Source organism: Lepus europaeus, chromosome 15, assembly GCF_033115175.1.
Source record: "Lepus europaeus isolate LE1 chromosome 15, mLepTim1.pri, whole genome shotgun sequence".
Classification (NCBI taxonomy): Eukaryota; Metazoa; Chordata; class Mammalia; order Lagomorpha; family Leporidae; genus Lepus; species Lepus europaeus.
In genome coordinates, this window is record NC_084841.1 from 91,785,624 (window position 1) to 91,800,790 (window position 15,167).

The following is a 15,167-nucleotide window of genomic DNA, read 5'->3' on the forward strand; positions in this document are numbered from 1 at the left end:
TCACTTGGGAGACAAAGATGGAGTTTCTGGTTCCCAGCTTCAGCCTGGCCTAGTCACTGCAGGCATTTCGGGAGTGAACAAGTGGAGGGATACTGTCTCTCAAATAAATAATCCTTAAAAAAACCCACAATACCATAACAAAAGTAGTTCCACTAATAAAGTGTAATAACTTTCTAAAATCTTATATTTGAAAATATGTAATATAACTTATAATTCTAAACTTACCTTTATATTCTGCACCCAATCTCAACATTAAACGCATGGGAAAAACCTTTGCCCAGGGAATCTCCAGCTTCTGAATAAGAATTCCACAAAGAAAAGGACAACTTGGTAAGGGGAGATCATCAAGTTTCTGAAAAGTAGGCGCAATAAACAGGAATCCTCCATGGTCCTTGTCATTTAGAAAGCTCTCAGGGAATGTAATATTGTCCAAGTTTTCTATGTATTTTCCTGGAAATAAATTCATCATACAACAATTTTAAGTTGTTTACTACATATTTTGAAGAAATATAATGAATTCAAATAAGCTTTCTTAAGTCAAAAGCAATGAAAAATACTTTTATCTACTCTTAAAGAAGTACCCTCTGTGCAAAAAAGTTCAATTACTTCTAGACATCGGAAGTTGTAAACAAAAATCTGCAAATGTTTCCAACCACACATGCCTTTAGTGTCTCCTCACTGCTTAGTCAAATGAAAAATTATCATGTCTCTCACTGTATAGTCAGTAAGAGCATACAGACACATCAAAAACTCAATAAGGAAAATATATTTTCATTTTTATAATAAAAAGTTTTGGTCTACTCACTGTTCACACTGAGTGCTAGACTTAAGGAGACTGAAAGTAACGATTAAGACCTTTTAAGAAATCAGCAATCTCCCCATAAACTAAATCTTTAGTACAATTAGCACAGCCCGAAGCAGAAATGCCTTTAACTGCTCCAGCCCTGGCTGAAGAATTCAAAACAAAGTGCAGTACCTTTTAGAGCACCCTTATATATGGTGATAAACAGTCTGAAGATGTCCTTAGGAATAGTATCTTCATTTGGCAAGCACGACAACAGAATAATAATTTCTGCCTGTCCCAAGCCATGCAATCCATTGGTTGAGAAGTACCAATATTTGTCTGAGGAATCTTAAGTGATAGAAACATACAGTCATAAACGTTAACTTCTACTAACCAAAATAAATTATTTTTCATAAAGCACACCTTCTCTGATTTATTATTTTCCCAAAGTTCTCCTGATAAAAATTTAAAATTGAATTGTATCAGATTCATATAAAAATAATTATCCTATGAAGTCAATTAACAAATAACAGTAAAATAAAAGATACAATAGTATAAGGGCATTATAAAAGGTTTGCGGAAATGCACATTATCTTTTAATTCCATTTTTCCACAAACTTTTTAAAGTACTCTCATATACTGAAAAGCAGTAAGAATCAGGTTAATTTCAAAGGGAATGAAAAGTTTATATGACTAGTGAGGTTTACTTATTATTAAGGTTATTTATTTCTTCACTTTCAACTAGGTCACATGTCACCTACTTTTTTTTTTTTTTTTGACAGGCAGAATGGACAGTGAGACAGAGAGAGACAGAGACAAAGGTCTTCCTTTTCCGTTGGTTCACCCTCCAATGGCCGCTGTGGCTGGCGCGCTGCGGCTGGCGCATCGCGCTGATCTGAAGCCAGGAGCCAGGTCCTTCTCCTGGTCTCCCATGGGGTACAGGGCCCAAACACTTGGGCCATCCTCCACTGCACTCCCGAGCCACAGCAGAGAGCTGGACACACCTACTTTAAAACTATCTTTTTCAAAAAGAAATGACCTATTTGAGACACAGGCAAGAGGACAGCGCCCCCTTCACTCTCCAGATGCCTGCAATGGCCAGGAATGGTGATGGTTAAAACAGGTGGCTGGGGACTCCATCCAGGTCTCCTATGTAGGTGGCAGGAATCCAATCACTCAAACTATCACTGGTACTTCCCACAGTGTGCATTAGCGGGATGCTGGAGTCAGGAGCTGGAACTCCAATAAGGGACACAAGTGTCTTAACCACTATTCTCACTGCTAAGCCAAACATTCACTCATAAAACTGTTTTTATTGTCGCTAAACCAGGATTCTTGCTTATATCAATTACCAGGTTTCAAGTTACCTAAAAGCTATAGGAGACAAGTCAATTGTATCGCAAAATCCAAATACAACTCAGCTTTGAGCCCATGACCTTAACCTAAGACTAATGCCAGTAAATCTGTAAACTCACATTTCAAATCCCACTGAATATAAATTTGTAAAATTTACATATAGTTATATCTGGCTGAAAAACCAATGTACAATGCTACTAATTTTTCACTATGGCAAATCCAAATATAACCTGAAGATAAAATTACTTCAGAAATCCCGCTTACCAATTAGGCAAAGAAAGATGAACCACTACTCACAAAATACTAACTTCACATTCACGAGGAGGTTAGCATTTAGGATAAATGTAACAGGACGACCCTCTTCACCTTCAAGAAGCACAATGATCTGCTCATGAGATGGGTGCTCTTCAACTAAGGGCACTAAATAATGAGAATTATACATTAATCAGGATAAATATCATTTTAAACACACTTATAATGAAAAAATATATAAATCTACCAATGGCCCATCAAATTTAACAAAAGCAATCATGTTTCATAAAATCAATCAATACCCTGGACAACTGTGATACATTCATTTTTACTTTCTACCCAAGTCAATAATGTACTGCAAATAAATTTCAATCTGTTCATATATAGAATATATTTCATATATTTATTAAATAGCCTATTAATATAATTTACCACCATCACAGTTTTAATACTCTTTTATAAAAAGGATTCCAGTGTGCCAGTTACTCCACTGATAACTTCTGAAATTTACAAGTCCGTAAAATTAGTCTAGACCCAAGTTACACATCCTGCCTGCTTCGTCTATCTCTGCCAGTGACAGGTGGCACAAAAAAAAAGATCTTGACAATCAATAGGCAAACAGACATGGTATGCACAGAACAGAGCTCACTTTGTTTCTCTACTACAGCTACTTCACTTTGGAAATGGCTCCTGCTGATACAACAGACATCCTGAGTTTCACTCCCCAAATCGTCACGCAAAGAACCACCTCTTCATGTTGGACAAGGCAACATAATGCCAACGTGACAAATGTCCATTACAGAGAACCACCCTGAGCTAGGAGCTAGCTACAGAAGCTCCAGCTTGAAGAGGACCCCAAAGATCAACTGGGTTCTATTCTTTCACTAGGGAAACCGAGGCCCAGCGAGATTAAATAACATCTTTCAAGTTATATATGTAGTAAGTAGCAGACATGAACTAAAATTCCTAGCTCTGTCAATTTAACAAGCTTTTCTTAAAGAAGCATGCTCTTTAAAAAATGCATTTCATATATCATAGATAAAATCCATTAACATAATTTGTAAGAAATTATTTTTAAATTGAAGTAACTGCTGGCCTACCTGATCCCTTTTCTCCAGCGGCAATGAGAAGTGGGGGCAAACTGTCCTCATCATCAGGTAGCAGACTAACCTTACTGCAAACACACTTTTCAATCCCACACAGGAGCTGGTAGTCTGAAGTACCCGCAGCAGGCCTAGTGCTGTTAGCTGGGACAGCAGGAGGGGCAGAAGGCTCTTCACTTTCTGTAAAAACATCATCGTCTAGTACAGAAGCGGGAGGAGGCAAGCGCTCCGTTCCTGCGTATACAGGCAGTTTTCCCACAGAAGGAACCTGAGAAACAGGACTCTGAATTATCTCGGTTTTTGTAGTATCTCCTAATTCATTGTTCGGTTTTTCCCCTGTAGAAGAATGGACATGATCCACTGTGTTTGCCATCTGTAAAATACAGATAAAGTAAACAAATCAGTTCACGCTCTCTTATGAAAAATGAAATGTGTTCTATAGCCAAACATATCTTTTTTTTTTCTTTTTTTTTTTTTTTTTAAGATTTATCCGTCTACTTGAAAGGGTTACATACAGAGAGAAGGAGAGGCAGAGAGAGGTCTTTCATTTGCTGGTTCACTCCCCAAATAGCAGCAATGGCTGGAGATGTGCTGATCCGAAGCCAGGAGCCAGGAGCTTCCTCTGGGTCTCCCACACAGGTGCAGGGGCCCAAGGACCTGGGCCATCCTCCACTGTTTTCCCAGGCCACAGTAGAGAGCTGGATTGGAAGCAGAACAGCTAGGACTCGAACTGGCGTCTACATGGGATGCCTGCACTGCACACGGCGGCCTCACATCTTAACTGACATCGTAACTGCTTGGCTAAATGCCTACCTCAGTTTTTACTTATTAAAAAGGTATGTTTGAGGGGGCTGGCACTGTGGTGTGGCAAAAAGAACTTCAGGATCCTGTACATATCACAGAATGAGCAAGCTTAGCTCAGTCCATGGCCGTCCTCTTCTCATCAGAGCTTAAAAAGTCACTGGGTGTGTAGAGAAAGGAAAAAGGCATGAGGAGAGGTGAAAGGTTAGGAGGCAGACAGGTACACAGTCCGTGACAAAAACCACCTAGAATAAACTACCTAAACCTGCTTCAATAAAGCCCTTTAATTTTTAAAGGCACAGCATCAATTTTTTTTTTTTAAAGAAAAAAACTATGCATTGATTTAGAGTTACAGAGAGAGGGAGAGACAGCGAAAGGTCTTCCATCCTCTGGTTAACTCCCCAAATGGCCACAACAGCCGGAGCTGGGCCGATCCGAAGACAATAGCCTGGAGCTTTCTCCAGGTCTCCCATGTGGGTGAAGGGGCCCAAGCACTTGGGTCATCTTCTACTGCTTTTCCAGGCAACAGCAGAGAGCTGGATCGAAAGAGGAGCAGCTGGGACTAGAACCAGCATCCATATGGGATGCTAATGTCGCAGGTGGAGTCTTAGTCCACTATGTCACAGCACCAGCTTCAAAAGTTTTTAAAAATTTATTTGAGAGACAGCATGGGGTGGTGGGGAGGAAAGCACACAAGCAAGCTCCCACCCCTTGGTTCACCCCCACTGCGAGGACAAAGTAGAGAGTTGGGAGTTCAGTCTAGGTCTCCCATGTGAGTGGCTGGAACCCCTATCACTGGAGCCATCAACGGTGCCCACCAGCATCTGCATTAGCAGGAGTCTGGAGATGGAGCTGGGTATTGAACACAGGTATCCTGAGATAGGCTGTGGTACTGAACACAGGTATCCTGAGATGGGCTGTGGTACTGAACACAGGTATCCTGAGATGGGCGGTGGTACTGAACACAGGTATCCTGAGATGGGCTGTGGTACTGAACACAGGTATCCTGAGATGGGCGGTGGTACTGAACACAAGTATCCTGAGATGGAGCTGGGTACTGAACACAGGTATCCTGAGATGGAGCTGGGTACTGAACACAGGTATCCTGAGATGGGCGGTGGTACTGAACACAGGTATCCTGAGATGGGCTGTGGTACTGAACACAGGTATCCTGAGATGGAGCTGGGTACTGAACACAGGTATCCTGAGATGGAGCTGGGTACTGAACACAGGTATCCTGAGATGGGCGGTGGTACTGAACACAGGTATCCTGAGATGGGCTGTGGTACTGAACACAGGTATCCTGAGATGGGCCATGGTACTGAACAAGGTATCCTGAGATGGAGCTGGGTACTGAACACAGGTATCCTGAGATGGGCTATGGTATTGAACACAGGTATCCTGAGGTGGAGCTGGGTACTGAACACAGGTATCCTGAGATGGGCTGTGGTACTGAACACAGGTATCCTGAGATGGGCCGTGGTACTGAACACAGGTATCCTGAGATGGAGCTGGGTACTGAACACAGGTATCCTGAGATGGGCAGTGGTACTGAACACAGGTATCCTGAGATGGGCGGTGGTACTGAACACAGGTATCCTGAGATGGGCTGTGGTACTGAACACAGGTATCCTGAGATGGAGCTGGGTACTGAACACAGGTATCCTGAGATGGGCTGTGGTACTGAACACAGGTATCCTGAGATGGAGCTGGGTACTGAACACAGGTATCCTGAGATGGGCGGTGGTACTGAACACAGGTATCCTGAGATGGGCTGTGGTACTGAACACAGGTATCCTGAGATGGGCAGTGGTACTGAACACAGGTATCCTGAGATGGGCTGTGGTACTGAACACAGGTATCCTGAGATGGAGCTGGGTACTGAACACAGGTATCCTGAGATGGGCTGTGGTACTGAACACAGGTATCCTGAGATGGGCTATGGTACTGAACACAGGTATCCTGAGATGGGCTGTGGTACTGAACACAGGTATCCTGAGATGGGCTGTGGTACTGAACACAGGTATCCTGAGATGGAGCTGGGTACTGAACACAGGTATCCTGAGATGGGCGGTGGTACTGAACACAGGTATCCTGAGATGGGCTGTGGTACTGAACACAGGTATCCTGAGATGGGCAGTGGTACTGAACACAGGTATCCTGAGATGGGCTGTGGTACTGAACACAGGTATCCTGAGATGGAGCTGGGTACTGAACACAGGTATCCTGAGATGGGCTGTGGTACTGAACACAGGTATCCTGAGATGGGCTATGGTACTGAACACAGGTATCCTGAGATGGGCTGTGGTACTGAACACAGGTATCCTGAGATGGGCTGTGGTACTGAACACAGGTATCCTGAGATGGGCTGTGGTACTGAACACAGGTATCCTGAGATGGAGCTGGGTACTGAACACAGGTATCCTGAGATGGAGCTGGGTACTGAACACAGGTATCCTGAGATGGGCTATGGTACTGAACACAGGTATCCTGAGATGGAGCTGGGTACTGAACACAGGTATCCTGAGATGGAGCTGGGTACTGAACACAGGTATCCTGAGATGGAGCTGGGTACTGAACACAGGTATCCTGAGATGGGCTGTGGTACTGAACACAGGTATCCTGAGATGGAGCTGGGTACTCAACACAGGTATCCTGAGATGGGCTGTGGTACTGAACACAGGTATCCTGAGATGGAGCTGGGTACTGAACACAGGTATCCTGAGATGGGCTGTGGTACTGAACACAGGTATCCTGAGATGGAGCTGGGTACTGAACACAGGTATCCTGAGATGGGCTGTGGTACTGAACACAGGTATCCTGGCGCTGTGGCACAGCAGGTAGAGCTGCCACCTGCAGTGCCGGCATCCCATTTGGGCGCTGGTTCTAGTCCTGGCTGCTCCACTTCCAATCCAGCTCTCTGCTATGGTGTGGGAAAGCAGCAGATGGCCCGAGTCCTTGGGCCCCTGCAACTGTGTGGGAGACCTGGAAGAAGCTCCTGGCTCCTGGCTTCAGATCGGTGCATCTCCTGCCATGGCAGCCATCTGGGGAGTGAACCAGCATATGGAAGAGCTCTCTCTCTCTCTTTGCCTCTGCCTCTGCAACTTTGTCTTTCAAATAAATAAATAAATCTTAAAAAAAAGAATATAAAGAATCCTGGAATATAAAGAATCCTGGTTTGAAAACCAGTGGCATCAACTTACATTTGAAAAGAGTAAAATCTAATATATATTCACTGGAGCGGGTGCTGGCACAGCGGTTAAGGCACTGCTTGGGACTCTTGCATCTTATATCAGAACGCCTGGGTTTGAGTCCTGGCTTTGCTCCTAGCTTCCTGTTAATGCACACCCTTAGAAGGGGCAGATGATGGCTCAAATAGTTGGATCCCTACTTTCCATGTGAGAGATTCAGATTGTGCTCTGGGCTCCTGGCTTCAGCCTGGTCTAGCTCTGGCTGTTGTGAGCATTTGGGAAATAAAGCAGAATATGGAAGACATCTGTATGCTTCTGACTTTAAAATAAAATGAAAATACATCACTAGAATTTTTTAAAAAGAACCCTTTAAATATACATGTATACATATATTCACTACATCAATAAGACATACCTCAAAGATTTCTTTGGTTCTAGACTACAGCAATAAAGCTAGCAGTTCAATAAAGAGAATCATACAAATTTTTGGTTTCCTAGTGAATATAAAAGTTATGTTTACACTATAATGTGTTAAGTGATAGCATTATATTTAAAAATGCATACTTTAATTAAAAAATATAGCATTGTTACAAAATGCTAACAATAATCTGAGCTGTTGGAAAAATGGCAACCAAAAAGATGTGATTCAGGGGCCCGTGTTGTAGCTCAACAGGTTAGACAGCCACTTATGATGCAGGCATCCCATGTGAAATCCAGTTTGCCTCCTGGTTGCTCTATTACCCAATTCAGCTCCCTGCAAATGCCCCTAGGAAAGATGGCCCAAGTGCTTGGGTCCATGCCACCCACAAGGGAGACCCAGTTGGACTTCCAGGCTCCTGGCTCTGGCCTGGTCCAGTCCCAGCCATTGCAGCCATTTGGGGAATAAACCAGTATACAGAAGTTCTCTCGTTCATTCTCTCCCTCCCTCTCACTCGCTCTCTTTCTCTCTCTCTCTCCTTCCTCCACTCTCTTTATAACTACATTTCAAATAAATAAATAAATGTTAAATAAAAGGGCATGTTCCATGTAGAGTTGCCACATAGCTTCAATTTGTGAATAACATAACATTGGTGAAGTGAAATGCAAAAAACAAGCTATGCCTATTCATTTCTAATTTTAGAAAACTCAAAGTGTTAAAAAGATATGTACTCTAGTAACCATATAAAGAATTATCAACAAAATAAAATTTTATTTAATTAATAAATTATTTTTTAGCTTCTTTACCGTCGGCACATCAGGTGAGGGAGGACTGAAGTCATCAGGACATCTTTTACCTCCGGTTGATAATTTTGTTGTGTCTGCAACTTCACCATTTGGCAATATGCCATCTGCAAACCACACTCTCTTCTGTTCTTTGGAGCACAGTCCTGCAATCAGTTGAAAATGTAAAGCATTTTAATCTGATGATATTGCAATCATTCTATGTTCAATTTAATTATTCAATATTTAACTCAATTATTCAATTCAATAATTTGATTACTCAAATGGGTCACGAAATGATTTCAAAAGCTTTTTGCTGTCCACTAGCAAGCCCTGAATTCACAAGACTTTTTGTGATTGATCTACCCTGAGCAGAGTGTGTTTCTATATAATTCATAGAAAGGGAGTCCTGGGAGTCACATACTCTGAAAAAAAGTAGCCAGTAGAGACTATACCTTAAAGACACTGTGGAAAGAGGTCAACCTGTATTACTGGGGCCAAATTTGTAAGTGTGAGGTTAAGGACTAGGACACGGTGAAAAGGCAGTAGATCACGGCATGGCAGGTAAGCAACAAGAAACAGAGAACAAGAAGAAAACAGCCTGGACGTGGAAACACGGTCAGCAGTGCAGCAGAGGCCGCCCTAACTTCTACTTAGCAAGAGAAGCACAACGTTTTCTGTTCTTATCGTGTGGATAACGGACTTCACAGATATTTACTAACATCTCCTCCCAGATCTGAAGAAAATGACTAAATATCAGCATAAATATCTGTTGTCTCTTTTTACAAAACATCCACTGAGAATGGTTATGAAAACTACCACCAGATAATTTTAGGATAATATGAAAACAATCAAAAGAATCATTATCTACTTCCTAAGACACAATAGAGATAACATTAAAAAAGGGAATTTTATCCAAGTATATTTTTGCAATATGGGTGGAGATAAGTATGGTATCTTTCTTCTATTTGCAATATTTTTATGATTTAATAATTTAACTCGTCAATATAAGAATATGTAAAACTTTTTTTGTTTGCTTTTTTTTAAAGAAGATTTATTTTATTTATCTGAAAGAGTTACACAGAGAGGTAGAGACAGAGAGAAGGAGGTCTTCCATCTGCTGGTTCACTCCCCAAACAGCTGCAATGATTGGGGCTGGGCCAGGAGTCAGGAGCTTCTTCCAGGTCTCCCACATGGATGCAGGAGCCCAAGGACTTGGGCCATCTTCCACTGCTTTCCCAGGTAATTAACAAGGAGCTGGATGGGAAGTGGAGCAGCTGGGACTCGAACCGGCGGCCATATGGGACGCCGACTCTACAGGCTGGAGCTTTAACCCGCTGTGCAGCCCAAGAATATGTAAAACTTTTAAACATGCACTGACTCATCTCTACAGCTATCTTATATAATACACAACCACTTGCTGAATCTCCTTATTTCGGTTATAACAATAAATGAAGAACAGCTGCTGAGTGATAAACTGAAATCCAAAATGTCTGTCAAAAAGGTCTGAGTTTGCTATTAACAGTTATTTTCTAGCATGTCACAGACTAAGAGATTATGTTTAAAAACACACATGGGCTTTACTCAGAATTCCAAATGAGAGCAGACATTCGATGCAGCAGCTCAGATGCTGCTTGGGATACCTGCACTGGTTCCAAGTCCCAGCTCCACTCCTGACTGCAGCTTCCCACTAACGCTTACCTTGGGAAGCAGCGAGTAGTGCCTCAAGTAGCTGTGGCTCAAGTACTTAGGCTCTTGCCACCCACATGGGAGACCTAAATTGAGCTCCAAGGTCCTGGTTTCAATCTGGCTCAGTGCCAGCTGCTGCAGATATTTGGGGAGTGAACCAGAGGGTGGAAGCTTATTGTCTCTTTGCTCTTCAAGAAAATTAATTTAAAAAAATTTTTAAAGATTCTAAACAAATTATTTAAAAAAAATAACTTAAAGATTTAAAAAATGATTTAAAAAGCAGCTTGTTATTGTGGCAAAATATACAATTAAAGTAGATTTTTTAATGAAAAGGAGATGTTTCAGTTCTACACCTATTGTCTTTGAGCCCCAAGCCCAGCCTTGTACGGTGTTCTCTGATGCCAGGCTGGAGGTCTGGGAAGCACAATTCCCTTGTTAGCCAGAGGGAAGCACGGGAAGTGACTGCTCCTGCTCTAGCTGCTGCCAGGATTCTTGCAGCAGCAGCAGCAGACAATGCTGCACGTCCCACGCTTCTCAGCACTCCCAGCATCCACCCTGAACTCTCCTTCAGCTTTCTCAGCACCAACCCTAAGAGGTCAGCTGATGGCTCCAGCCCTGCTACTTGTATTTCCCCAGAGGACACAGCACTGGCCATGCGGTGCTCTAAACCACGACTGTCTGGTCTGAGAACCAAGCACATGATGGCACCCTGCACTGAACTCCAGCAGTACTGTCTCCTCCCCGCTCAGTCTCCCACCCCAGGGTGGTAGCTGCTTCCTACAGCTCCCACTCTCTGAAGCACTTGCGTGTTTTTTTTGCATTTCCAGTCTTCTAACATGCGTGTGTAACCAACACCCTCATTACATTCCTCCAGAAACCTAGTCTGCGTCCTCTTTCCTGACTGGACCATGACTACACTAGATCATTTCTATTTTAATTATTTATCTTTGGTCTAACAATTCATCTGTAGGCTAAGACAGCATTTTCTGCTCGTTACCTTCAATACCTGGTTGTTTAAGTGCTGAGATTGGCGAAGGTGAAGGTGAAGGGACACTGGCTGTTTGGGTCTCCTGAGGAGGCTGGACAGTGGCACACTCATCAGATTGATTAGATTTAAGATTAGAACCAGTTGGACTCATCATCCTTTCAAATGCCTGAGCTATAAAGGGGAAAACAATAGCATTAAAATCTCAGGTGCTTTTGAGCTCCACAGTAAATTATAGTAAGTTTTCCATTTTTCAAGTTGTAAGGAACACTAAATAGCTAATCAAGGAAAAGAAGTAGCGCTTGGCAAAGACACTGTTCGGTCAGCATGGGCCCCTCACTTTAGTTGGCAGCCCTCCACTGCAATGAGCTACTCAATGAAGCATCTCAGTATTACAGTTGTCATATGATTCCCATCTACCACAGAAAATCATCCTCTTTTATCCCTGGAGTCTATTTCCAACACAGTTCACTGCCCATTACTCCTCTGTTTAAAATCCTTTACTGGCTTCCTAACTGGAGCAATAATTCAGGGTATTACAGTGGCTCACAAGATCCTATCTAATCGGCATCCCTACCCCCTACACCTTCTGGTGACCTGTTGTATCGCATCTTTTAGGCCTCCTTGTTTTTTCACAAGTTAAGCAGGTATTCTCTTATCTCGAGTCTCTGCTCTCACTCCTTCCTCTCCCTAGAATGTTCTTCCCACAGCTACTCACTTGGCTTCATTCTCTCACGTCCTTCAAGTCTCTGTTCACATGTGATATTATCACAGAGCCATACTCCAACCACCTTATAGAGATGCTGCCTCTTGCTGCTCATCTGTTACTATCTATTCCTCCTGCACTTTAAACTTTGCTTAGGGCAATACCACCATCTGATATCCTCTCTGCTGAGCATTTATCTCTCCCCACGTGAGAAGAGGACATCTATTTTGTGCTCAGCTGGAGCTCCGGAATGCAGAATAGTGCCTGATTTTCCATTCAAGAAAACAGGACCCGACTGGTAGCTCTTCCTTCCACATTTCTACAAACTAGTCTGCTCTAAATGATACCACTGCTGAAATAATCCTTCCAAAATACCACCGAATGGCAGCACGCCTACGAAATGGGTTTTATTAAGTGAAATCCAAACATTTTACACTCTGGGCTTCAAGCAATTTCCAGTTCACCCAAATCTACCTAATGGCATTCACATGCTTGCTTCTTTAAATTGTATACAATCTGAGTACAACTTTCTCATCCATGATCTCTATTCAAGTAAACATTTTCTTCCATTCTTTCACTCAATGTGTCTCACACTCCTTGAGCCATTTTCTTCTCTTACTTAGTAACATTATTTTAAATGATCACATTGATCATTTTCAACCTTACAGTAGATGTTAAAATAACTTTGTTTTCTTGTGGTGTAAAAATTAATGATAAATAACACCATAAACTATATGCCACATCAAAATAAATAAAATAGGTAATGAAATAACTCATTCCACAATATGTTCTTTGATAAACCAAAGTTTATCTCAGTATCCTATGGAGCCTCGTCAGTGATCCTATATCTCATCTTTTGGACCTCCATAAACAGAATGCTCACCCCAAAATGTGACCTGTAGGGAGATAAATATGTGGGAGCTTGCTCTAGAATTTCTGAATTCTAACAGATTTCCTAGGCTAACAGCACCAGCAGTCGTGTTCTAGGCTACTGAAACAGTGTATAAAAAACAAAACAAAACAAAAAAAACCTGTAAGTAGTTAAACTAACCTTTCTATAAACAACGATGGTAACATGGAAATAAAAAATACTTTTATTCTATTATCTTCCAGAGTGGAAGTCAATAGCAGGGAGTAGAGCAGCTTACCTCAGGCTAACAGACTCACATCAGAGTTTTTTGGAGAATTGCTGAAAAAATTTATCTTCATTCAAAAGAGAAAAACAAATTATTATCAGGTATTTATTCTCCTGACTAATAGGAAACAATACCTGAGCTAGTGTACAGGTCTGGTCAAAAAAGGCCCAAATAATATTTGCTGGGAATTAAATGGTCAACAAATCTTTGAATATATCAAGAAGTACTCAAAAGAACAAACATGTACTCTGGAGAAAGATACAACACAACACACACATACACACAAGATTGGAGAAATCAAAGAAAATCACCAGGACTACTGCTGCTAAGGGTAGCCAGCTAGAGAGCCAGAGGAACAATGGGAAGTGCACACATACAACCCTGAAACTAAGAAGGGGAAAAATGAGACAAAAATGTGCAAATAGTGTGTTAGCCTATAAATTATAAAATGACATAGATTACTATCTTATCATTTATACTCCCATTTTATATTATTTTCTAAAAGGTGGAAACTAGTACCTTGCCTTATGTTATTAATATCAACTTAATGTAATATTGGAAACTATTAAAGTAGGTACTCTATAAATGTTTAGATTAAGATGATGAAGATGAAAACAATGATGAAAAAACAAATAGGTAGATGCAATGCAGCATTTAGGGACTTGGTACCTGTTAAAAGTTAATGAACTCCAGAAACTGAATGCTTCCTTTCCAGACTGGTAGTGTTAATTGTGAGAGTGGAAGAAAAAGAAGAGAAACCAAGCCTTGGGATGTCCCACCTAAGTCAGATAAGTCAACACTAGGTCCCTGCCTTAAGAAAATAAAGAAGTTTATCTTTGTCACAACCCAGCTGTTTCTAAGCTACATTCAATTTCTGGAAGAAAACATGTCAGGGTGACACTCACCTTTACTGATTGTCTCGTAGCAGATTACGCACACTCTTGCTTCCTTTTCTAGATACTGCAGCTTACACTTCCTATTACAGCAGACACCACAAAACACCTATAAAGAATCGAATAATAAATTTGACTTTTAAATTTTTTTTAATTTTTAATAATAAATTTTTGTTTCAAGCAAAACACGAGGGCAGAGGAAGGTGACGCTCTCAGCCTAATTAACCCAGACCCATCTTCCTTACTACATCAATTACTGTTCAATCACCATAATCGCAGCTAGAGTACCTGCATGATTTTTTTTTAATTAAATGAGGCTTCTATGAGCTAAAACCCCATCTCCGATAAGAAAATCCTTTAAATAAGTTGTTAATTGGAAAAGAAACAAAGGGTTCTTTAAGGAAAGCATTTTAAAAACTTTGTGGGGCCAGCACTGTAACATAAAAGGTTAAATAAACCACTGCCTGCAATGGTTTGAGTACTGGCCACTCCACTTCAGATCCAGCTCCCTGCTAATGTGCCTTGGAAAGCAGTGAAAAACAGCCCAAGTCCTTGGGCCCCTGCACCCATGTGGGAGACCAGGATGAAGATCCTGGCTCCTGGCTTTGACCTGGCCCAGGCCTGGCAGTTGCAGCCATTTGGCAAGTGAACCATCAGATGGAAGATCTCTCTCTATCTCTTCCTCTTCCTCTCTGTCACTCTGCCTTTCAAACAAATAAAATGAATCTTAAAACAAACAAACAAAAAACACAGCTTTCTGTAGTTCTTTATTTGAAACTTAAAAACCATTAAATTTGTTTGAAAGGCAGAGTGACAGAGAGGGAGAAGAGGTGGAGGGAAGGAAAGGGGAGAGAGAGAAAAAAAACAGAAGGAGGGAGGGAAGTCAAAAAGGACAGAGCTCTCATCCACTGGCTCACTCCCAAATGCCCACAGCAACCTGGGTTGGGTCAGGCAAAAGCCAGGAGCCGGAAACTCAGCCTGGACCTCCCACATGGTCAACCAAGACCCAAGCCCTTGAGCCTTCACTGGCCGCTTCCCAGAGTATGCTCAGCAGGAAGCTGGAATGAAGAG

General features: G+C 41.8%; 1 protein-coding gene across 4 annotated transcripts in view; it reads right to left on the reverse strand.

Annotated features, from left to right (window-relative positions):
* The window catches only part of ZFYVE16 (zinc finger FYVE-type containing 16), a 61,714-nt gene that overhangs the window by 22,990 nt on the left and 23,557 nt on the right, over positions 1–15,167 (reverse strand). For 2 of the 4 annotated variants that reach the window (XM_062212489.1, XM_062212490.1), the window contains exons 4-10: positions 14,109–14,205; positions 11,374–11,535; positions 8,712–8,854; positions 3,493–3,868; positions 2,438–2,560; positions 977–1,132; positions 226–450 (exon numbers count right to left, since the gene is read on the reverse strand). In XM_062212489.1, the coding sequence (XP_062068473.1) occupies positions 226–450; positions 977–1,132; positions 2,438–2,560; positions 3,493–3,868; positions 8,712–8,854; positions 11,374–11,535; positions 14,109–14,205 (1,282 nt within the window). The remainder of the gene's footprint in view (positions 1–225; positions 451–976; positions 1,133–2,437; positions 2,561–3,492; positions 3,869–8,711; positions 8,855–11,373; positions 11,536–14,108; positions 14,206–15,167) is intronic. The other 2 variants (XM_062212491.1, XM_062212492.1) reach the window with 2 other exon arrangements.